This window comes from Pseudorasbora parva, chromosome 21 (genome assembly GCF_024679245.1).
Source record: "Pseudorasbora parva isolate DD20220531a chromosome 21, ASM2467924v1, whole genome shotgun sequence".
NCBI classification, from domain to species: Eukaryota; Metazoa; Chordata; class Actinopteri; order Cypriniformes; family Gobionidae; genus Pseudorasbora; species Pseudorasbora parva.
In genome coordinates this window covers 15,239,397-15,262,632 of record NC_090192.1, presented here as the reverse complement: position 1 = coordinate 15,262,632, position 23,236 = coordinate 15,239,397, and the positions used below count along the sequence as shown (strand labels likewise).

Below are 23,236 nucleotides of genomic sequence, written 5' to 3'. Positions count from 1 at the left end.
GCTTGCGGTTTCCAGATTGCAGTAATTTAAATCCTCTGTGAAAAGAAGACTTATACTATCTGGTGTTTTACCTAAACGTACAATCTGGCAACCATATGCACGCGAGCTCTCGTGCACGGATGATCTGAAAACACCAATTTAGCAAGCTACAAGTAAGCTGCATTTTATCCATCTCCCTTTGAGATGTTCTGCTTAAAGTGTCATTCAGTCGGTCTGTGTTCTGTCAGGACGGTCAGGACTCATGAGTCGCTTCGCTGAACAGCTGAACTGTTGTGTGCTGTGAGCTGCTTAAATTAGCCAATCAGAGCAGAGCTCAACAATAATATTCATGACTCAAATAAGGCAAAAACAGAGCATTACATCCTAGGGACAATATATAGGGTTGTAAATGGACCTGTAAAACTGTATCTGGACAGTTTTTGCCCTCCACTTTTTTTTAAAAATAGGCTCATTTTCCAAGTCCTTTAGAGTTAAACAGTTGAGTTTTACCGTTTTTGAATCCATTCAGCTGATCTCTGTACCTAGCGTGGCACTTTTAGCATAGCTTAGCATACATCATTGAATCTGATTAGACCATTAGCATCGCGTTCCTATTTTCCTATATTTTCCTATTTATAATTTGACTCTTCTGTAGTTACATCATGTACCAATGGAAAATTAAAAGTTTTGATTTTTTCTGCGTAATATCACTGCGCTGCTGCACCCATGGTACGGCAGCAAAGTTCCCTGATTATTATGCAGGAATGAGAGAATAGTTCCTATCGGTCTAAAAATCAAAACTTTTGTTTTTCCGTTGGTCTTGGTACATGATGTAACTACAGAGTAGTACATTTTTAAATTGAAAAAATATTATCTTTGAAAAAAAAAGTCTTTGGTCATTTGTGAGCGCAATGCTAATGGCCTAATCTGATTCAATGATGTATGCTAAGCTATGCTAAATGTGCTACCGCCAGAAACAGAGATCGGCTGAATGGATTCAAAAACTGTAAAACTCAACTGTTTAACTCTAAGGGACTTGGAAAATTATCCTATTTTCAAAAGTGGAGTGTTCCTTTAAGTCACGTACCCTCTATGTAGATATCAGAGAACAATTTAAAATATTGTTTCAACTCATTCAACACACTTTTAATAGTTACCCGTCTTAATTGTTCACAGATTAAGAATTTATTGTTTAATTGATTTCATTAAAGCATCTAACATTAACATGTCATATGGTGTACAAGCACACCTGCATTCACTCTCACTGGACACATTTCATTTTTAAAAATTGTTTTGCCTATGTAATGTATAAACATTGGTTGTAGTTTTTGCTGCTAGCTGATGCTGTTTTGCTGTTTTAGCTGATGTGTGTCTATGGTCTCATAGTCTGTCTGTCTCTCTTCAGGAGTGTCTGATACATCTAACTACCCTCTCAGTCCCCGTATTGTTTTGTTTGGTACGTAGTTTTCTGTCTGTCCTCTTATTGATGTGTATGTACATTCACAGCAAATTGCTTTGCATGTTTTGTTATTTCAACACTATAAATCACTATACAACAAGCATGGTACAACAACTTGCAAGCAAGGCTATATGACACTTCCGTATGCAAATGACCCACTGCTTTTGACTTACCCTTCCATTTCCATAATATTTAGATTTTAGTCTGATTTATGCATTTCATGAAATTTTAAAAAGAAATGATTGTTATTATTAGTCTGACTAAAATCTAAGTTTTAAAGTGTATGTAAAATTTGTGCTGTAGATGTGTCACGTCACAGACAAGGGAAAAGGGTGCGAGGACTCAAGTGCAGAAAAAAGATGATTTATTTACAAAAACAAAACATAAACTCAAAACAAAACCCACGAGGGGGAAAAACACATAATAGAATAATATAAATACAAACTTAAACAAACCAACAGAATCACGGGGAGGACGGAAGACGCAGACATTACACAAGGATCCAACACAGACTGACAAACACAAGGAGATTATAAAGGGAACAAACAAGGCAGATAATGAGGGAGAACAGGTGGGGCAAATAAACCAATAATCAGATAACAAGAAGGGCGGGGTTGACAGTAGACCGGAGACATGACAAAACCCACATGTGCACACAAGACAGGACAGGCATGTGACATTACCCCCTCCTTAAGGAGCGGCTACCAGACGCTCCACTAGGGACGGGCGGGACAGACCAGGGCGGCACGGGAGGGACAGACCAGGGCGGCACGGGAGGGACAGACCAGGGGGGCACGGGAGGGACAGACCAGGGGGGCACGGGAGGGACTGACCAGGGGGGCACGGGAGGGACTGACCAGGGCGGGACGGGAGGGACAGACCAGGGCGGGACGGGAGGGACAGACCAGGGCGGGACGGGAGGGACAGACCAGGGTGGGACGGGAGGGACAGGGGAAACAGACAAGGAAGGAACAGACAAGGGAGGGGCAAACAAGGGAGGGACAAGGAAAACAAAAAGTTCAGGAGGCCATGGTGGCACACAAAGTTCGAATGACCAGGGCGGCCCGCCGAAGTCGGGAGGCCCACCGAGTTCAGGTGGCCGGGGCGGCCCGCAGAGTTCAGGCGGCCAGGGCGGCATGGGTAGAGCAGGGCGCCAGGGAGGCGCGGTGAGAGCAGGACTCCTGGGTGGTGCGGTCAGTGCAGGGAGCGCCAGGGAGGTGCGGTGAGAGCAGGACGCCTCAGCGGCGCACGGAGAGCAGGACGCCTCAGCGGCGCACGGAGAGCAGGACGCCTCAGCGGCGCACGGAGAGCAGGACGCCTCAGCGGCGCACGGAGAGCAGGACGCCTCAGCGGCGCACGGAGAGCAGGACGCCTCAGCGGCGCACGGAGAGCAGGACGCCTCAGCGGCGCACGGAGAGCAGGACGCCTCAGCGGCGCACGGAGAGCAGGACGCCTCAGCGGCGCACGGAGAGCAGGACGCCTCAGCGGCGCACGGAGAGCAGGACGCCTCAGCGGCGCACGGAGAGCAGGACGCCTCAGCGGCGCACGGAGAGCAGGACGCCTCAGGGGCGCACGGAGAGCAGGACGCCTCAGGGGCGCACGGAGAGCAGGACGCCTCAGCGGCGCACGGAGAGCAGGACGCCTCAGCGGCGCACGGAGAGCAGGACGCCTCAGGGGCGCACGGAGAGCAGGACGCCTCAGCGGCGCACGGAGAGCAGGACGCCTCAGCGGCGCACGGAGAGCAGGACGCCTCAGCGGCGCACGGAGAGCAGGACGCCTCAGCGGCGCACGGAGAGCAGGACGCCTCAGCGGCGCACGGAGAGCAGGACTGCTCAGGGGCGCAGGGAGAGCAGGGCGCCTCAGGGGCGCAGGGAGAGCAGGGCGCCTCAGCGGCGCAGGCAGGGCGTTGGGGAAACTTCTCCAGTCCAGCAGTATCCACCGGCACTGGGACCACCGGAATACGATCTGCTGGCATTGGGACCACCGGAACATGATCTGCCGGAACTGGGACCACCGGAACACGATCCACCAGCACAGGGACCACCGGAACACGATCCACCGGAACTGAGACCACCGGCACACGATCCACCGGAACTGGGACCACCGGAACTGCCTCCGGGGCTTCGGATAAAGCCCTGTGCTCCTTCCACACATGCAGGACTGCCACCACAAAGCATCCCATCACAGCCCTCCAGGCCGTTTCCGGACTCGGGACCACCGGAACGGAGTCCACCGGCACAGGGACCACCGGAACACGATCCACCGGCACAGGGACCACCGGAACACGATCCACTGGCACAGGGACCACCGGAACACGATCCACCGGCACAGGGACCACCGGAACACGATCCACCGGCACAGGGACCACCGGAACACGATCCACCGGCACAGGGACCACCGGAACACGATCCACCGGCACAGGGACCACCGGAGCACGATCCACCGGCAAAGGGACCATCGGAGCATGATCCACCGGCACAGGGACCACCGGAGCACGATCCACCGGCACAGGGACCACCGGAACATGATCCACCGGCACAGGGACCACCGGAGTACGATCCACCGGCACAGGGACCACCGGAGCACGATCCACCGGCACAGGGACCACCGGAGCACGATCCACCGGAACTGGGACCACCGGAGTGGTGGATGACACCCTGTGCTTTTCCCAAGCATGCAGGACTGTCACCACAAACCCTCCCATTACGGCCCTCCAGGCCATGTCTGGACTCGGGATTCCCGGACTCGGGACCCCCGGAACTGGCACCGAGGGAGAACTTCTCTGCTGAGTCCTCATAGTAGGGTTGGATCCTTCTGTCACGTCACAGACAAGGGAAAAGGGTGCGAGGACTCAAGTGCAGAAAAAAGATGATTTATTTACAAAAACAAAACATAAACTCAAAACAAAACCCACGAGGGGGAAAAACACATAATAGAATAATATAAATACAAACTTAAACAAACCAACAGAATCACGGGGAGGACGGAAGACGCAGACATTACACAAGGATCCAACACAGACTGACAAACACAAGGAGATTATAAAGGGAACAAACAAGGCAGATAATGAGGGAGAACAGGTGGGGCAAATAAACCAATAATCAGATAACAAGAAGGGCGGGGTTGACAGTAGACCGGAGACATGACAAAACCCACATGTGCACACAAGACAGGACAGGCATGTGACAAGATGTAACTCTGTATTGATCTGTACATTGTTTTTCCTTTTGTTTGCTTTTACTGTTAGAATTTAAGTCAAATACTACAACCAAACCCTCCTTTCTTTCTTTTCATAGTTGCACCATATACACCCTTTTTTTAATCGATTGGCAGCTATCCAAATTAATCAAACATTTTTCTTCAATTAATTTGCGATTAATCACACCGAACATAAATGTTTTTTTTAAATATATTTTTATATTATAATAACTTCCAAATAATTTCCAAATAAATGCAAGAAGAACATAAAGATAGTATCATATAGTATTTAAAGTATTTGTTTAATGCTATCTTTTTATTGATACCAATGCTGCTACTGATGTCTCTATGAAATAGATTTTTCTCAATTTTAGTCATTAATTATAGGCATTCGGCATTATAACAAAAAGCTATACTGTGGCGAGGTGAACGAGCGAGAGACATGAGAGGTCTCACTTGCTCCTCCCATGTCTCTCGCTCGTTCACCTCGCCACATATACATTTTAACATTTATTAGGCTTTATAAATAGCAACTTTTATTTTAAGTGAACTTAAAACAATCTTCACATAAACCCATTGAAATATAAAAAATATAAATATTAGAATAAGACACTATAGGGCTTAGTTACAAAAAAAAAAAAAAATTACAAATAAGAAATGTTGGAGAGAATGTTTAAACATGAAACTAAACCACCAGTAGGTGGCGCAGGTGACCGCAGGTATTGTCTTAATGAGTGAGTCATTGATTCAAATGATTAGTTCAATTGGCTGATTCATTCAAGGCCCTGTTCCAAATGGCACAATTTATGTTTTCCAAATGGCACACTTTTCTTGTGGACTTACAATGGCCGCTGCATGTGCGTGTCCGTTAAGTCTACGAGACCGCAGGGGTGTCCTATTTGTAATTCTAGCACAAAATGACAAATAGGTAACAGTAACACACACACACACACACACACACACACACACACACACACACACACACACACACACACACAGGTCCTACTCCAAAAAATAGCATATTGTGATAAAGTTCATTATTTTCCATAATGTAATGATAAAAATTAAACTTTCATATATTTTAGATTCAATGCACACCAACTGAAATATTTCCGGTCTTTTATTGTTTTAATACTGATGATTTTGGCATGCAGCTCATGAAAATCTAAAAAAAATAGCATATTTCATCCGACCAATAAAAGAAAAGTGTTTTTAATACAAAAAAAAGTCAACCTTCAAATAATTATGTTCAGTTATGCACTCAATACTTGGTCGGGAATCCTTTTGCAGAAATGACTGCTTCAATGCGGCGTGGCATGGAGGCGATCAGCCTGTAGCACTACTGAGGTGTTATGGAGGCCCAGGATGCTTCGAGAGCAGCCTTAAGCTCATCCAGAGTGTTGGGTCTTGCGTCTCTCAACTTTCTCTTCACAATATCCCACAGATTCTCTATGTGGTTCAGGTCAGGAGAGTTGGCTGGCCAATTGAGCACAGTAATACCATGGTCAGTAAACCATTTACCAGTGATTTTGGCACTGTGAGCAGGTGCCAGGTCGTGCTGAAAAACCAAATCTTCATCTCCATAAAGCTTTTCAGCAGATGGAAGCATGAAGTGCTCCAAAATCTCCTGATAGCTATCTGTATTGACCCTGCCCTTGATAAAACACAGTGGACCAACACCAGCAGCTGACATGGCACCCCAGACCATTACTGACTGTGGGTACTTGACACTGGACTTCAGGCATTTCGGCATTTCCTTCTCCCCAGTCTTCCTCCAGACTCTGGCACCTTGATTTCTGAATGACATGCAGAATTTGCTTTCATCCGAAAAAAGTACTTTGGACCACTGAGCAACAGTCCAGTGCTGCTTCACCATAGCCCAAAAGTGGCTTGACCTGGGGAATGTGGCACCTGTAGCCTATTTCCTGCACACGCCTGTGCACAGTGGCTCTGGATGTTTCTACTCCAGACTCAGTCCACTGCTTCCGCAGGTCCCCCAAGGTCTGGAATACAGCACTCTGGGAACAGCCTATTCGTTCAGAAATTTCTTTCTGTGCCTTACCCTCTCGCTTTGTCAATGATGGCCTTCTGGACAGGGTCGGGTTGGCAGGCTTACCAATGATTGCGGTTTTGAGTAATGAACCAGGCTGGGAGTTTTTAAAAGCCTCAGGAATCTTTTGCAGGTGTTTAGAGTTAATTAGTTGATTCAGATGATTAGATTAATAGCTCGTTTAGAGAACCTTTTCTCAATATGCTAATTTTTTGAGATAGGAATTTGGGGTTTTCATGAGCTGTATGCCAAAATCATCAGTATTAAAACAATAAAAGACCTGAAATATTTCAGTTGGTGTGCAATGAATCTAAATATATGAAAGTTTAATTTTTTATCATTACATTATGGAAAATAATGAACTTTTATCACATATGCTAATTTTTTGAGAAGGACCAGTGTGTGTGTGTGTGTGTGTATATATATATATATATATATATATATATATATATATATATATATATATATATATATATATAAAATGTACATATATATGATGTAACGAGTACATCAGGTGTTATGGGAAGTGTTCCCGGTTCCGGCTGACCTAGTTAATGCAGCCTAACAATCAGTCAATTGATTTGAATAATGAAAGTTAAAAATGTTCTATGTGTATGCCATAGTAAAGAGATATTTTTTTAGTCTAGATTTAAACTGACAGAGTGTGTCTGCTTCCCGACCAATACTAGGAAGACTCTTCCAGAGTTTAGGTGCTAAATAGGAAAAGGATCGACCGTCTTTAGTTGATTTAGATATTTTAGGTATAATCAACTGGCCAGAGGTTTGAGACTGCAATAGACGTGATGGAGTACAATGTGTTAAGAGCTCACTTAAATACTGGGAAGCGAAACCATTTAGTGCTTTGTAAGTAATGAGCAAGATTTTAAAATGTATGCAATGTTTAATAGGGAGCCAGTGCAATGTTGTTGACAGAACTGGACTAATATGATCGTACTTCCTGGTTCTAGTAAGAACTCAAGCTGCTGCATTTTGGACTAGTTGGAGATTGTTTATTAAGTGAGCAGGACAACCACCCAGTAGAGCATTACAATAATCTAACCTTGAGCTAATGAACAAATGTACTAACTGTAGAGCATTTTACATTGAAAGAATGTGCCGTAATTTAGATATATTTTTAAGATGGTAGAATGCAGTTTTACAAATGCATGAAACGTGACTTTCAAATGAAAGATTGGTATCAAAGAGCACACCCAGGTTCCTCACTGACGACGGGGGCTTGACAGAGCAGTTATCAAGTGTTAGTCAGTATTCTAGGTTAGGAGCTTTTCTGTCCAATAATTAAAAATTCAGTTTTATCTGAATTAAGTTGCAGGAAATGCCATGCTTCCTAATGATATCTCCCAGTGGTAGTATATATAGGGTGAAAAGCAACGGTCCTAAAACTGAGCCTTGCGGTACTCCATACGTAACTTGTGATTGGTGTGACATCTCTTCATTTACTGCTACAAACTGATAACGGTCAGATAAGTACCAGATAAGTACCGGTCAGATAAGTCAGATAAGTAGTATTAAAACCATGTCAATACAATTCCACTAATGCCAACATAATTTTCAAGTCTATTCAAAAGAATATTGAGATTGATAGTATTGAATATAGCGCTAAGGTCGAGTAACACTTATAGAGAGATACAACCTTGATCAGATTCTAAGAGTAAATCAGTTTGCCCAGACAGCCAGCTCTAGGAAGGGATCTGGTCGTCCCAAACGTCTTTCATTTAAGGATTATGGAGGCCACTGCCCTCTTAGGAACCTTAAGTGCATCAGAAATGTATTTTGTAACCTTGGCCAGATCTGTGCCTTGCCACAATTCTGTCTCTGAGTTCTCCAGGCAGTTCCTTTGACCTCATGATTCTCACTTGCTCTGACATGCACTGTGAGCTGTAAGGTCTTATAGAGACAGGTGTGTGGCTTTCATAATCAAATCCAATCAGTATAATCAAACACAGCTGGACAAAAATGAAGGTGTAGAATCATCTCAAAGATAATCAGAAGAAATGGACAGTTTTTTAATAAATCTGCAAAAATGTAAACTGTGTTTTTCTGTCAATATGAGGTGCTGGGTGTACATTAATGAGAGAAAAATGAACTTAATGATTTTAGCAATTAGCTGCAATATATCAAAGAGTGGAAAATTTAAGGGGGTCTGAATACTTTCCGTACTCACTGTATATTGACAGTTGTGGATATAAATATGGACATACAGTATAGAGATGTGCTTGAGGGGATTCCATTCTTGAGGCCTAGATCATGTCCCAGATCTGTTCCTTCTCCTGACAAGTTTTCCACCATCAAAAATAAATTCAAAACTCAAAAAAGGCCAATAATTAAAAAAGAAAAATGAGCCCCTCAGAGACTTGCTTTACTATTTTTCCATTATGTATTTGTCTTTGTAGATGCCCTGCTTGCTGATCTGGAAAATTCAGCCTTTCCTCTTGGTCGCTGTCCTGTCCTACTGACCTCTGACCCTCCAGTAAACTCTGATCTCCCAGCTATTGTTCAGGATCCTGCCCAGAACCGGCCACTCCCTCCAGCATACACCCCGCAACAGGTATGCCATGAACAACATTTAAAAACAAATATACATTTGATGTAATGTTTCTAAGCCATATATATTAATTAGTTTCAGAGTCATGTGATTTCTATTCATCTGTTTCATAGACTGTTTCTGCTGCGATGACATCGAACGGCTCTCAGAACTCTAACCCAGACAAACTTTACAGGTATTTTTGCTCCTGAAAATGTAGTGTCCTGAATAATACATTGATTTTCACACATGGTACATGGTTCAAATAAAGACAGAAGTGAGTTTACATGATCTGACACTTGATTTGCCCTATATACATACATTATATTCTCAACATAAGTTCTGTGTTCTTATTGTATGTCAACAATTAAGCTTGACGCTAACCACATTTCCTTATCATTTTACTTTTTTTAACTCACTTCTCTAAACTCAGATTACTGCTCTCAAAACAATTTGTTACGTGACACACAAGAGAACACAGGTGCGAGGACTCAAGTGCAAAGGAGTAGTGATGGGACATCTGAAGCGAGGCTCCGGAACTTTTGTCGAGTACCGGATGAAGCCCCGATTCGAGGCTTGTATCGTTTCCGTGAAAATCACGTCACGATGACAAACGTAGCCTCGTTTTCTGTTGAATACGTCATTGCTTCATTCTAAGTAATGCTTTCGGATAAAAGTGGTTCGAAACCTCACGTCTCTTGTGGGGTTTGCAGTAGGCATTTGCATCTGTGTTGTGGTGTTGGTTGTATGTAGTAGCGATATCATTATATATCATAGCTTGTATTATATATTATATTACATTATACTTAGTTTAGTAGATTATTAGAGTAAATTATACATAGTTAAGTAGATTATTAGAGTAAATTAGCCTATATCTAGTTGTAATACCTATACTACGTAATTATATATATATAGCCTATATTAGTAGTAGTGTTATTATTAATAATATTATTATAAGACTAGACTGTATTAGGGAAAGCTTTTCCCATCCCTGTTGCAGTTTGCTGTTCCACAATTCCACTCCCAATCAGCACTGCACTCACAATAATTTATTTACAATCATAGGGGCAGTGAAGGGCATTCACTGTCATCACTTACCCAAAGAACTACTGAATAGTTGTGAGTTGTGTGTGCATAGGTTAATACAAGCAGAGTAAAATACTTTATTAATACATAGGCAATAGAAAAAGGGTGTGCCCACACTATGCCAATTTGGTTGCGATGCATTGCTTTGCACAGCAGGTGTCACTAGGGAGCACACCGTTTCATGAGGCTTCAGGGTAAATTAACCTTTTGGTGAACCAATGGGCTGGAAAGCCTCAGTGGAAGCCTCATTTGGCCATCACTGCAAAGGAGTGTATTTATTATAACAAAAAAATAAAACATAAACACAAAACAAAACCCACAAGGGGGCAAAACACATTAACTAGAAATAACAGAACACAACTAAAACATACCAGACAGGAATCACAGGGAAGACGGGAGACGTAGATACAAGGATCCAACATCAGACTGACAAACACAAGGAGCTATTAAGGGAAGAAATCAAGAGGGGAATCAGGGAACACAGGTGGGGCCAATAACACTAATCGGATAACAAGGGGGAGGGATCAGACAATGACATGAGCACATGCTCAACATAAAACCCACATGTGCACACAAGACAGGACAGGCATGTGACACAATTAACACAGTGATCTGAACACTGTAATTGTCCTAAACATATTCTAAGTTTTCATTAATTTCATTCAATGAGTATGTAAGGGAAAAGGAAGATGTGTAGGGTTTGGAAATGATAGAGTAGGGGTAATATTTGAGAGGGAGAGGATCCGTGGAAGAGGTTGAAAGAGATAAGGGAAAGGAAAAGATGGTGTAGAAAGAGGAGAGAAGCAAGAAGAGCTGAAGATGTAGAGGCAAGAAGACATGGACAGAGAGGAAGGGGAGAGCAAAATGTAAAAGGAGGGCGAGGAGAGGAATATATATAATACAGATGTAGGGCTGTGCAATTAATCACAATCCCAAAACAATTGCGATTTGAGCACATGCGATTTCTAAACCACACAAAGCTGCGATTTTATTTATTTATATTTTAATTCAGAATACTACAATGTTCTTGTGCGCATGTTTAAGATGTTACCCAATCAGAGTTTACTCAGCACAAACAGTTCTCTCACTGCAGCGGACAGCATGAGAAATAGTGATTGAATTAGGCTATTAATGATAATATGCACCATGCATTCTGAGCTTTTATAAGTGCTAAATTCCTGTACAAACTGAAAAGACAGATTATCAGCGCAACATGGCGTAAACCTGGTTTATTAGTGGCGCGCGAAAAAACGTAACATACTCTGCGCGCGTTCACCAGCGCGGTCAAAGATTTGTGCAAGATTTGTGCAATTCTTATCGTGCTATAGTAAAAAATAAATAACGTTAAGTAAAGTTAGTTTGACTTTTCATTCTTGAAAATGATCTGGAAATATTAATTTGTATTCATTTTTTTTTACCACCCACTTGCATGATGAACAATTCATTGAAGATTTCTCACATTTCACAATGAATATATTTCCAAAGCAACATATTTAAATTATATTCCGAAATGTAATACATTCATAAATAACATGAAAAATAATCTGTCAACCAATTTTTGAAGGCACTGTATTTGTTTGTTTAATTAAAAACAAATATTACTAGTGAACAACAACACATTTACTACGCCACGACCACAGGTCCAGATGGAGCTGATGTAAATTTAACGGTCTTGAAGTTTAATTTTTTTTTTTTTTTTTTATCAAGTTATAATACTGTTGTTAATAATGTTATTTCATTGTGAAATGTTATGTTATGCACTTCTTGTGCACTGGCATGTTTGAAAAGCAAAAACAATTGCCAAAATTTTATAAAATAAAAAAAATAAAAATCAGACCCACCCTAATTGACCATGTCATAAATTATGGTCTTTCCTTGAGAGAAGCTGGACAGATTTCAGCCCAATATAAACATTATCCCTGGACAACAAGTGCTGCAATTCACTCCCTCAATGAAATCCCATTTCTATAGTGTGATCAGAAGCCAATTGAGTGAAATTGTGTGGGACAATGTCCAATTTCACTGGTGCAAGAGTGGTTTGAGCATCAATTAAATTTCAGAATGGTGTTCCTTCCAGCATATTCTCTTCTTGGATGATCTTGGAGATGGAAAGTGTCCCGGTTGTGGACTCGATTCACATGACTTGGACTTGAAATTGGGTGACTTCGACTTGACATAAACAAAGATGGCTTGCGACTCAACTTAGACTATGACAACAAACACTCGGAACTTGACTCAGACTTGAGCCCTCTGACTTAGAAAGACTTGACCTACTTTCTAAATTGTCAGAGAATTGTAATCATCACTGTAGGATTGTCTCTGCAGTGCTTGATCACACCGCTAAGATTAGCACTGCTTTTGCACTTTTGCCACTGAGCCAGAGAGGCACTAAGAAGGGAGGGCTTTGGGGGCTCGAACCCACCTCTGCACCTCTCAACAATCATCAATAATATTATGGCCAATAAAACAGATTTTTAATTATAATATAACAACGTATACAAAACAGTAATAAAGCATTTTGTACGTATCTGTTAGTCTCAAATGTCAAGTCTAAATGTAAGTGGACCTCTTTGCCTCTTATCAGACAGCGCAATGTCACCTCTACTTTTCTCTGTCACCCAGCTTCGTTGGGCCTGGATGCGATGGACTCATACATGGCCCAAAATGCACATGTATGCCTTCCCTCCAGTCGCTCTGCTCTCGGGAGTTCTAGCCAGTGTCCGCCAACCAGGATCTTGCCTCTTATTGATAGTGCCTTGTTGGCTAAACAGAATATTGTTCTTGGAGATACTAGCTGCGTTTCCATTACGGATTTGCGAAAAACTTTTGCGTTATTTCTTAAATGTCGATAAAAAACTATTGCGAAATGACAGCGTTTCCATAGCTGCAGTTATGCGACTAAAACATATTATTTTCCTCTCGCGATAGGTCATTCCAAAATGATAGCAGTTGGTAGGTTTGTATATCCCATCCACCACACTAGCCATTATTTGTATTGGAAGGAGACGTGTCCAATGTCCGAGCATTAATGGCAAGGAAAGCCCCTTAGGTTACTTAAGCGGCACGGATATGAGGTGTGTGTGTGTTGTGTGTGTGTCAGATCTGCTTCAAGGTCTTCATGATAATGTAGCATTTCTGTGTTTAGAATCCAGTATTACTGTAATCCTATATTGTCTTTTATGAGTTTAATAAAGAACTCCGTCTCGTCTTCTCTCCAAACCGAAACCGTCAACTGTAAAGAATGATCGACTTTTACGCGCGCCAGGTTGACGCATATAGAGAAGAGTGAAATGTTTGAATTTGCATGGTAACTCAAATGTTTTTTTTTTGTTTTTGTTTTTTTTTACCACTTTCGTTATTTTAGCTAGACATTTAGTTTGTTGGGCATATTAACTGAATTTAGAAATGCTTTGGAAAAGAAAAAAATGGCATTTAATAAACAAGATTTTTTTTTTTTTTAATGAAGACAGCGTTCGGAGTGAATGCATGCAAAATAATTATTTCCCCGAGTCCACAAATTAAAATAGACAGTTTAGAGTTTATAATTATGTCTTGAACTTATCTGTATAGATAAAAATGACAGAGTAGGCCTATTGTGAATTTTAACTACATTATCTTGTTATTACGACACAATTGAGTGGAAAATATAATAGGCCCTATGTTGCAGCAATGCGTCACTGCAACAGGTGACGTGACATGCGGAAAAAAAGTTTCCATTGCGGTTTTGCGAAAATGTCCTTTTTCGAATTGCCTGAAAAACCACCTCATGAGAGCGTAAAAACTTTTTTGCGATATATGGGAGTTTTTGCGAAATTGCCGTGTTTCCATTAGGCGTATTTTCAATTCGCAATTTCAATTTGCGCAATTTGAAGGGTAATGGAAACGCGGCTAGTGTCTCTCCTCAACGGCTCATCATTAACCGATTTCGGTAAGGAAGAACCTTCTGTCTCAGGCAGAGGGCACAATATTCCATCTCAGGCCTGACCTGTAAAAAACTGTCATGTTTGGCCCCTGATGGGCACTGACTGATGGACACTGGGCTTTCGCCTGCAGTGATTGAGACCATTCTAAATGTTAGGGAAGCTTCCACACTGAAAGTGTATGCCAAAAAATGGGGTGTCTTTGAAAGATAATTTATGACATACAATGTTGATCCACTTAACTGCCAGGTTGCTTCAGTTCTGGACTTTCTGTAAGAAAAGTTGTCAACAGGTACTTGCCCCTCCACTCTCAGGGTTTATGTGGCTTCTCTTTCAACTTGCCACCCCCTGGTGGATGGGGTGCCACTTGGGAGGCATCCTCTGTTTGCTCGCTTCATTCTTGGGGCCAGGCGGTTAAGGCCTTGCATAAGAACCAAGATCCCTTCATGGGACTTAGCTATTGTCCTCAAGGGTCTGGTTAAGACATCCTTTGAACCAGCATCTGACAAACATATGATCCTATATATTTTTTTATTTTTTTATTATAGCTATAACTTATCTGAAATGAATTAGGGATATGCAGGCTCTGTCATAAAGTTGATGAACAAAATGAGAATCACTTAGCATCCTGAACATAGAAAGATTAACCTCTGTCGGAGCCTTGTGGCCAGCACTCTGATATTTGGCAGAGCTGCACCTCAGACAACATGATTTCCTATCCCAGCTGAAGGTCCTTAACTGTTTGTTTGTCTTCCATTATTGTCCCTCCTCCTACTTTTCTTGTACATTAAATATGAAACAAAATTATGAACAACAAATAAAAAGCAATTTCTGATTAAAAAAAAAAAAAAAAAATATATATATATATATATATATATATATATATATATATATATATATATATATATATATATATATATATATATATATATATAGTCTTGTTCAAAATAATAGCAGTACAATGTGACTAACCAGAATAATCAAGGTTTTTCGTACATTTTTTTATTGCTACGTGGCAAACAAGTTACCAGTAGGTTCAGTAGATTCTCAGAAAACAAATGAGACCCAGCATTCATGATATGCACGCTCTTAAGGCTGTGCAATTGGGCAATTAGTTGAATTAGTTGAAAGGGGTGTGTTCAAAAAAATAGCAGTGTGGCATTCAATCACTGAGGTCATCAATTTTGTGAAGAAACAGGTGTGAATCAGGTGGCCCCTATTTAAGGATGAAGCCAACACTTGTTGAACATGCATTTGAAAGCTGAGGAAAATGGGTCGTTCAAGACATTGTTCAGAAGAACAGCGTACTTTGATTAAAAAGTTGATTAGAGAGGGGAAAACCTATAAAGAGGTGCAAAAAATGATAGGCTGTTCAGCTAAAATGATCTCCAATGCCTTAAAATGGAGAGCAAAACCAGGGAGACGTGGAAGAAAACGGAAGACAACCATCAAAATGGATAGAAGAATAACCAGAATGGCAAAGGCTCAGCCAATGATCACCTCCAGGATGATCAAAGACAGTCTGGAGTTACCTGTAAGTACTGTGACAGTTAGAAGACATCTGTGTGAAGCTAATCTATTTTCAAGAATCCCCCGCAAAGTCCCTCTGTTAAAAAAAAGGCATGTGCAGAAGAGGTTACAATTTGCCAAAGAACACATCAACTGGCCTAAAGAGAAATGGAGGAACATTTTGTGGACTGATGAGAGTAAAATTGTTCTTTTTGGGTCCAAGGGCCACAGGCAGTTTGTGAGACGACCCCCAAACTCTGAATTCAAGCCACAGTACACAGTGAAAACAGTGAAGCATGGAGGTGCAAGCATCATGATATGGGCATGTTTCTCCTACTATGGTGTTGGGCCTATTTATCGCATACCAGGGATCATGGATCAGTTTGCATATGTTAAAATACTTGAAGAGGTCATGTTGCCCTATGCTGAAGAGGACATGCCCTTGAAATGGTTGTTTCAACAAGACAATGACCCAAAACACACTAGTAAACGGGCAAAGTCTTGGTTCCAAACCAACAAAATTAATGTTATGGAGTGGCCAGCCCAATCTCCAGACCTTAATCCAATTGAGAACTTGTGGGGTGATATCAAAAATGCTGTTTCTGAAGCAAAACCAAGAAATGTGAATGAATTGTGGAATTTTGTTAAAGAATCATGGAGTGGAATAACAGCTGAGAGGTGCCACAAGTTGGTTGACTCCATGCCACACAGATGTCAAGCAGTTTTAAAAAACTGTGGTCATACAACTAAATATTAGTTTAGTGATTCACAGGATTGCTAAATCCCAGAAAAAAAAATGTTTGTACAAAATAGTTTTGAGTTTGTACAGTCAAAGGTAGACACTGCTATTTTTTTGAACACACCCCTTTCAACTAATTGCCCAATTGCACAGCCTTAAGAGCGTGCATATCATGAATGCTGGGTTTTGTTTGTTTTCTGACAATCTACTGAACCTACTGGTAACTTGTTTGCCACGTAGCAATAAAAAATATACTAAAAACCTTGATTATTCTGGTTAGTCACATTGTACTGCTATTATTTTGAACAAGACAATATATATATAATGGAGTCTTGAAACAAGTCTGCATCCATCCTGATTAAATTTTGATATCATCTAGAGCCAACCAGAGTGCTGCATAAATAAGTAGCCACACTTCCTTTTGAGGGCGGAGCAATAACAAAAGCTGGCTTATCCAATATGGAAATACACACAGACAAAACAAGGCGATTTCAACCTCAAAATGTACACTTTTAAATATACCAATACTGCTATCTCAAACACGGAGAGTTTCTTCGTGAGCTCAACTAACAGATTCTGCAAAAAAGCGAAAAGCACCTATCTTGAAAAAAAACCCACACTTCTTTCTCATTTTGCTCGAAAGTAGTGACGGGTCACAATTAGTTAGATAACAAACCACCACTTGCTCCAAACACATCATCTTATTTTTTCATTAAAAAAGCCATTTTCAAAATAGATATTGTTTTGGTTTGCTAGCCACCATTTCTATCCCACATGTAAATGCAGCTCACCATCACTGAACATGTCACAGACGGATGATGTAAAACTCCAAACAAGTCTTCTTGCATTCATCTTTCACACATCTTGACTGCTGCAAAGTTGGACATTACTGAGAATTGAGATCTCACAGTGTGACATGGCTTACGCTGGGATCATGTTCATCGTCGTAAAGGACTATTATAAATTTTACAATTTCCACTCAGCTTTAGTGTCTTGGATTTTACAGTCATGGAGTGGTTAAGTGTTTGCAGAAAAGCTTATTTTTTCAGCAACATTTTGAAAATGATCTTAGCAGATGAGGTGGAGGTTGGCAACTCATTCCACCATGTACTTTAGGAGCAGAGAAGGTTAAGGTTTTGGACTGAATTGGTGGTTGTTGTAAAGGAACCGGATAGGAAGCTTGTTCTGTGACCATAACTGGCAGAAGGGGCATACACTTGTTGGAGTGTGTTGAGGTAGGATGGTTCAGTTCCAGTGGCAGTCCCGAAAGCCAGCATTAAAGCCTTGAATTTTATTCTGGCAGCCTAAGCGTCTGAAAAATGTCTTATCTTGTAGAATGGACTTAGAGCACTGGCACTCCTTATACACGGAGTAGGTGCGATCGTAATTTAAAAGTAAATGCGGGCTCCCTGATGCATGCAAATTAGGTGACATACAATAGCCAGTCTCCCAATTTCAAATATATCTTAGGCTTGGCTGTGTAGTTATAAAACCTCTTAGATCTTGTCTCTGTTTGCACTTTGAATAGTGAGAGAGTACTTTGATTATGTTGCACTTATTGTTTGCACTTAATAAGACTAAGATTTTTTTTAATTTGTGTTATTTATACTGTTTTTTTTTTCTATGTTCAATTTGTGGAACGGAGTTCAAATAGGAGGTCACACACAGCCTTTGTCAAAAGTCCTGGAAGCATTTACGTACAGTAAGGTCTAAAGAAACTTGTGTGATATCATACAGGAGAGAAGACAGTCAGTGGAGTTTGTGGCAAAACATTTTACAGTGCATATTGTTGTCTTTCCATGCATTTAATAATTCCTACTGAAATGAAAGTAGAACTGAAATTACATTTATTACAATATGATTAGTTAAAACTTTTTAAAATGCAACTAGAGACTATTTTCCAAAATACTGTGCAAAATTTTGTCTCATCTCATTCTCGTGAACCTAATCTCGTGTCTCGTCTCTAGCTAAATGTCTTGTCACACTCCAATTGTGCTGTCATATTCTTGAATATCTGCAGACTTGGTCACACTGTCTGAAAGGCTGGCTGGTAGGGCATTGCAGTACACTGATCTTTTAATAACAAGAGTTTGGACATGGAGCTACACCATGTCATGTTATGACAAGATCTGACAAGACAATGGTCTGAATGTTCTAAATAATATATAATAATTTTAGTTTGTGAAATAACTATTCCTTGAAATACACATGGAGATTGTGATTATTGTGGTTGGCCCTTACTCACAGATTGTTTTGTATCTTGTGTTTTTCTCAGTACCGTATGTAAGCCACGCTTCCCACGCACAGCAGACACTCCTGCTTTCTCCTCTGCCTCAGTTCTGGGAGGGGGGCTGAGTGAACTCGATCACTTACTACAGGAGCTTAATGCCACACAGTTCAACATTGCAGGTGAGTGCTGACTTCTTAGTAGCTTGTTACTAAAAGTTGTTTAATGTTGAACTTTGATTGGCGTGGAGAGATCAAACAGAGCAGGGTTATTCCGGGCTGTGGCCAGCCCCGCCCCCGGGCACCCTGGAAACCACCCTGGCCCCGGGGCGGACCTCGGAACGATCCGGGAGGATGGGACCTAGGGAGAGGGACAGGTCGAGGAAAGGGAGAGGAAGAGAAGACACAGGGGAATACAGAGAGACAGCCAATGGAGTTTCGCCAACCCTAGGACATACCACCATCTAGTCCAGTGACGTCAGCCGGTGGCACTGGACTCACTCTGTCATCCTCCTTGGCAGACGGGTAATGAACTGCACTGCAGAATGGCCTTCTTGAGGTCGTTGAAGACCAGAAGGTCCAGGACATGCAGTTGCTTAACCGACACTTGTACTTGACCCACCTTCACCCAGCTCTCTCTACTGCTGCAGACCTTGCTAAACCACTCCCGTCCTGCCACAGTCTGCTACAATATGTGAGCAGAGTGTATGTAAAAGTTAATAATTTTTAGAACATTATATGTGGCAAGTGAACACAATATTTTTTAAGTCACTAGAATAAGGCCCTAAAACCCATACTGAATATTTAGTCACAAATCTTTGGAGCTTGAATCCTAGAATGTTTGCTCCAAAACAATCATCCTGAACACTCATTTACATAAAACATTATATTGATTTAAAAATGTAAGATATGAATATTGATGTGTTTCACACCTTGGAAGACAATGACCCCACCCCCTAGTGGCCCTATCAAGTGGGACTGTGAGGGAACTAGAAGAAAGAATGTGAGGAGATTAAAATAATGGCTTTGTGGATGTTTGTGTCTTATTTTAAACACAACATAATCCAAATATGCATGACAAAGGACAAGGCACATTATTCATTGATTTAAACACACAGACTTGATCAGTCACACAACCTTTGTGCAATTCCTGAAACAGTTCCTTTTAAACTAACCTGTTATTTCCAAGGTGTTTTTTGTTTTCTTTTGCCATAAAAACTGTCTTGCCATCATTAGTCATTAGTCAAAAATAAGCTTATTTTACCTACATGTTTATGTAGAAGCTTGTTGATATTTGCACAACTCTCTCAGATAAAAACAGTTTGTAGAGACGTTTGAGTCAAGTTTGAGTCAGCAGGACTCATTAGTGTCATCTGGTCCCTGTAAAAACAACAATTACATTTACAATAATAATTACTCTGAGCTTACATTGCCAGGACTGCATTATGGCATTTTCCTTAGGCACCTCTAATGTCAGCTTTCAAGACCATGTCGAAGTGGCTGACAAATAGGGAACGTCTCGTTACGTAGGGAACCTCCATTCTGTGATATACCGTGACATACATTGGTTCCTGAGCACAGACCTGAGTCTGTGTTTCAATCAAAACTCAAAATTGTATCAATGTCACCTTGCTATCTGGGTAGACAGTGTCCAGTATTAAGTGAGCTTAATTCAGTAAGCTGCACCCAAGCGTTCCATTCCGGAACTACTCTGAAGCATTTTTTTGTCCCTTTGTCTTTCCTAGATGAGATTTTGGCTCAATTCCCCAGCACCAAAAAAGATGATTTGTCTTCAAAGTCTGGTCCATCCTCTACTTGGTTAGTACACTGACATATTTGCTATATATATATTGTTCCCATTCAATTTGTCACTCTCGATGCCACCTACTTAGAGTAAAACTGAACGAGCCAATGCACATGGGCATGCAATGATTGCACCAAATTAGCTTTTTGTTTCAAAGCCAAGTGGTAGATGGTTATGCCAATATTACTCTTCACTTCGCAGTTCAACTGAGAGTTGATGCCTGCCTTTTAGGAGCAATCTAAGTAAGAAGTGTTGGTGTGATGACACAGCAGCGGGTTGTGTGTTCTTCAGTTCATCTCTTTTCATTGTTTGTAAGAGCAACCACAAAGGCTGTCCTTACAGCTGGTTCGGTGCGCTAGGTGGAGAGCGCAAAAAAGCGTTCTTACGGCTGGTAAGAGAGCACCTTCGTGTGAGAGAGTGGCTGCCTGACTGTGTCTCCACAATCCCTGGGTGTTTCAGCACTAAGGAGAGCATCCCTGTAAAAGAGCAACACAGATAGGAGCTTGCGTCTTTTTAAAGATAACATTCTATCTGTGTTTCTGGGTGCAGTGGTTACCTCTGACCGCAGGATGTCCATCAGCGCTGCATATCGTGTTTGGGCATTCAGTACGCTGAGGCAGCATGGTTCAGTTGGCAGTACTGCGTGAACATGACCATCTCAGAGTTGCAGTCGAGATTTCATCTTGAAAGTCCCCGTTCCTCTGCCTTGATCCAACTCTCCTTAGAGGGTTGCTTAGGCAGTATCATGGGTGATTTGAGGGTAACTCAGTTCTCTGCACCCTACACTTTCCTTTCTTCCCGGAGGTGCATGAAACACCTTTTGCTTCCCGAAACCGGTCCAGGGGATCCTCCTCCCTCACCACCCTTGATGGCAGACCTGCAAAGGTTACGCGGAGGTTCCTCCCGTAGAACAGGCTGTTGCTATCCAACTGTGCCCTAACTCCACATCTAGGGAGAACACATGTCTGATTTACTTCTATAGGTACTTCTCCGACCTGATTGGGTAGGCCAACCAAGCTTGTGGAGAGGCCTTACATGCCATTGAGTTGTTGCAGGTTCATCAGGCCCAGGCACTGAAGAACCTGCACGATGGTGGTCACGATCCTGCAGTTTTACAGGAACTGAGAACCGCAACAGACCTTGCGCTTTGTGTGGCAAAGGTTACGGCACGAGCTGTGAATCACGTGACGTCCACGATGGTGGTCCAGGAACGACATGTATAGCTGTATCTGGCTAACATGAGGGATACCGACAAGACCAGGTTCCTTAATGCCCTCGTGTCCCAGACCAGCCTCTTCGGCGATGCGGTCCAGAACTTCACCCAACAGTTCTCAGCTGCACAGAAGCAGACTGAGGCTATTAGTCACATCATGCCGCAGCGGTCAGCTGCTGCCTCCACCCCACCACTAGCACCAGCAGCAGCAGCCTCCACCCAAACGATGTTGTGGAGCCGGGTGCAAGCATGCCCAACCCCTTCCAGGCCGCACCAAAGAGAAGGGCAAATGCCCCTGAGACGGGTGACCTGGAGATTAGAAGCACTGCTCTTCAGAAGATGCTGAACGCACTGTTCCATCCCCCGAAGAAGGGCTGGGCGTTGAATCTTGCGTTCCGTTTTGATTGTGTTTAAAGTTGTGATAAAAGAGCAGGTTCCTTCCTCTCCGGGTCCTCAGGGGGAGGTCAAACGGCAGACACTCATTCTCCTCCTCTTTCGCCAGCAGGCAGCAGCGGACGACGCGGGGACGCACCACAGCCTCTGCCCACCCATGGAATCGGGTATGTGTTGCACAGCACACTCACATCTACGCAAGACAGCCGCCCCAGGCCGGTGCCTGCATTCCCCTTCGCTGCCCCATTCTGGGTATGCCGGTGGTCCCTATGGTTCCGCTTGTTTGGTCTCTGCGAGCCTAGTTACAACCGCAGATACCCATGTCTTGTGTGCGGAGATTGCAGTCCTACTGGCGAAGGACACGATAGAGCCGGTCCCTCTAGCTGACATGAAGACAGGCTTCTACAGCCCGTACTTCATTGTACCAAAGAAAAACGGTGGGTTAATCTTAGGTTACTGTTCATAGGTTACCGTTCAAATGCTCACACAGAAATGCATTTTCGAGTGCATCCATCCCCAAGATTGGCTTTCAGCAATCGACCTGAAAGACACGTACTTTCATGTCTCGATTCTCCCCCGACACAGGCCGTTCCTGCATTTTGTATTCAAGGGTCGAGCAAATGAGTACAATGTCCTACCCATTGGGCTGGCCCTGTCCCCCGTGTCTTTATGAAGGTCACAGAGGGGGCCCTTGTGCCCATGAGAGAACAGGGCATTCGCATCCTCAATCAAATATCTTGATGACTGGCTCATCTTAGCACAGTCCTGGGAGCAGTTGTGCGAACACAGGCACCTGGTGCTCAAACACTTCAGCCAGTTGGGTCTTAGGTTCAACTACAACCCCAAATCAGAAAAAGTTGGGACAGTATGGAATGTGCAAATAAAATAAAAAAGAAGTGATTTCTAAAATTATTTTGACTTGTATTTCATTGCAGACAGTATGAACACAAAATATTTCATGTTTTGTCTGGTCAACTTCATGCCATTTGTAAATATGCATCCTTTCCTGTCATTCAGACCTGCAACACATTTCAAAAAAAGTTGGGACAGTAAAGCATTTACCACTTTGTAATGTTGCCATTCCTTTTCACAACACTTAAAAGACGTTTAGGGAC

The 23,236-nt window shown here is 42.3% G+C and overlaps 1 protein-coding gene across 2 annotated transcripts in view; it reads left to right on the top strand.

Annotated features, from left to right (window-relative positions):
* The window catches only part of LOC137055555 (transforming growth factor beta-1-induced transcript 1 protein-like), a 58,114-nt gene that overhangs the window by 5,485 nt on the left and 29,393 nt on the right, over positions 1–23,236 (top strand). Inside the window, exons 2-6 of one of the 2 annotated variants that reach the window (XM_067429381.1) lie at positions 1,385–1,435; positions 9,101–9,255; positions 9,366–9,427; positions 18,761–18,894; positions 20,457–20,529. In XM_067429381.1, coding sequence (XP_067285482.1) covers positions 1,385–1,435; positions 9,101–9,255; positions 9,366–9,427; positions 18,761–18,894; positions 20,457–20,529 — 475 coding nt within the window. The remainder of the gene's footprint in view (positions 1–1,384; positions 1,436–9,100; positions 9,256–9,365; positions 9,428–18,760; positions 18,895–20,456; positions 20,530–23,236) is intronic. The other variant, XM_067429382.1, reaches the window with a different exon arrangement.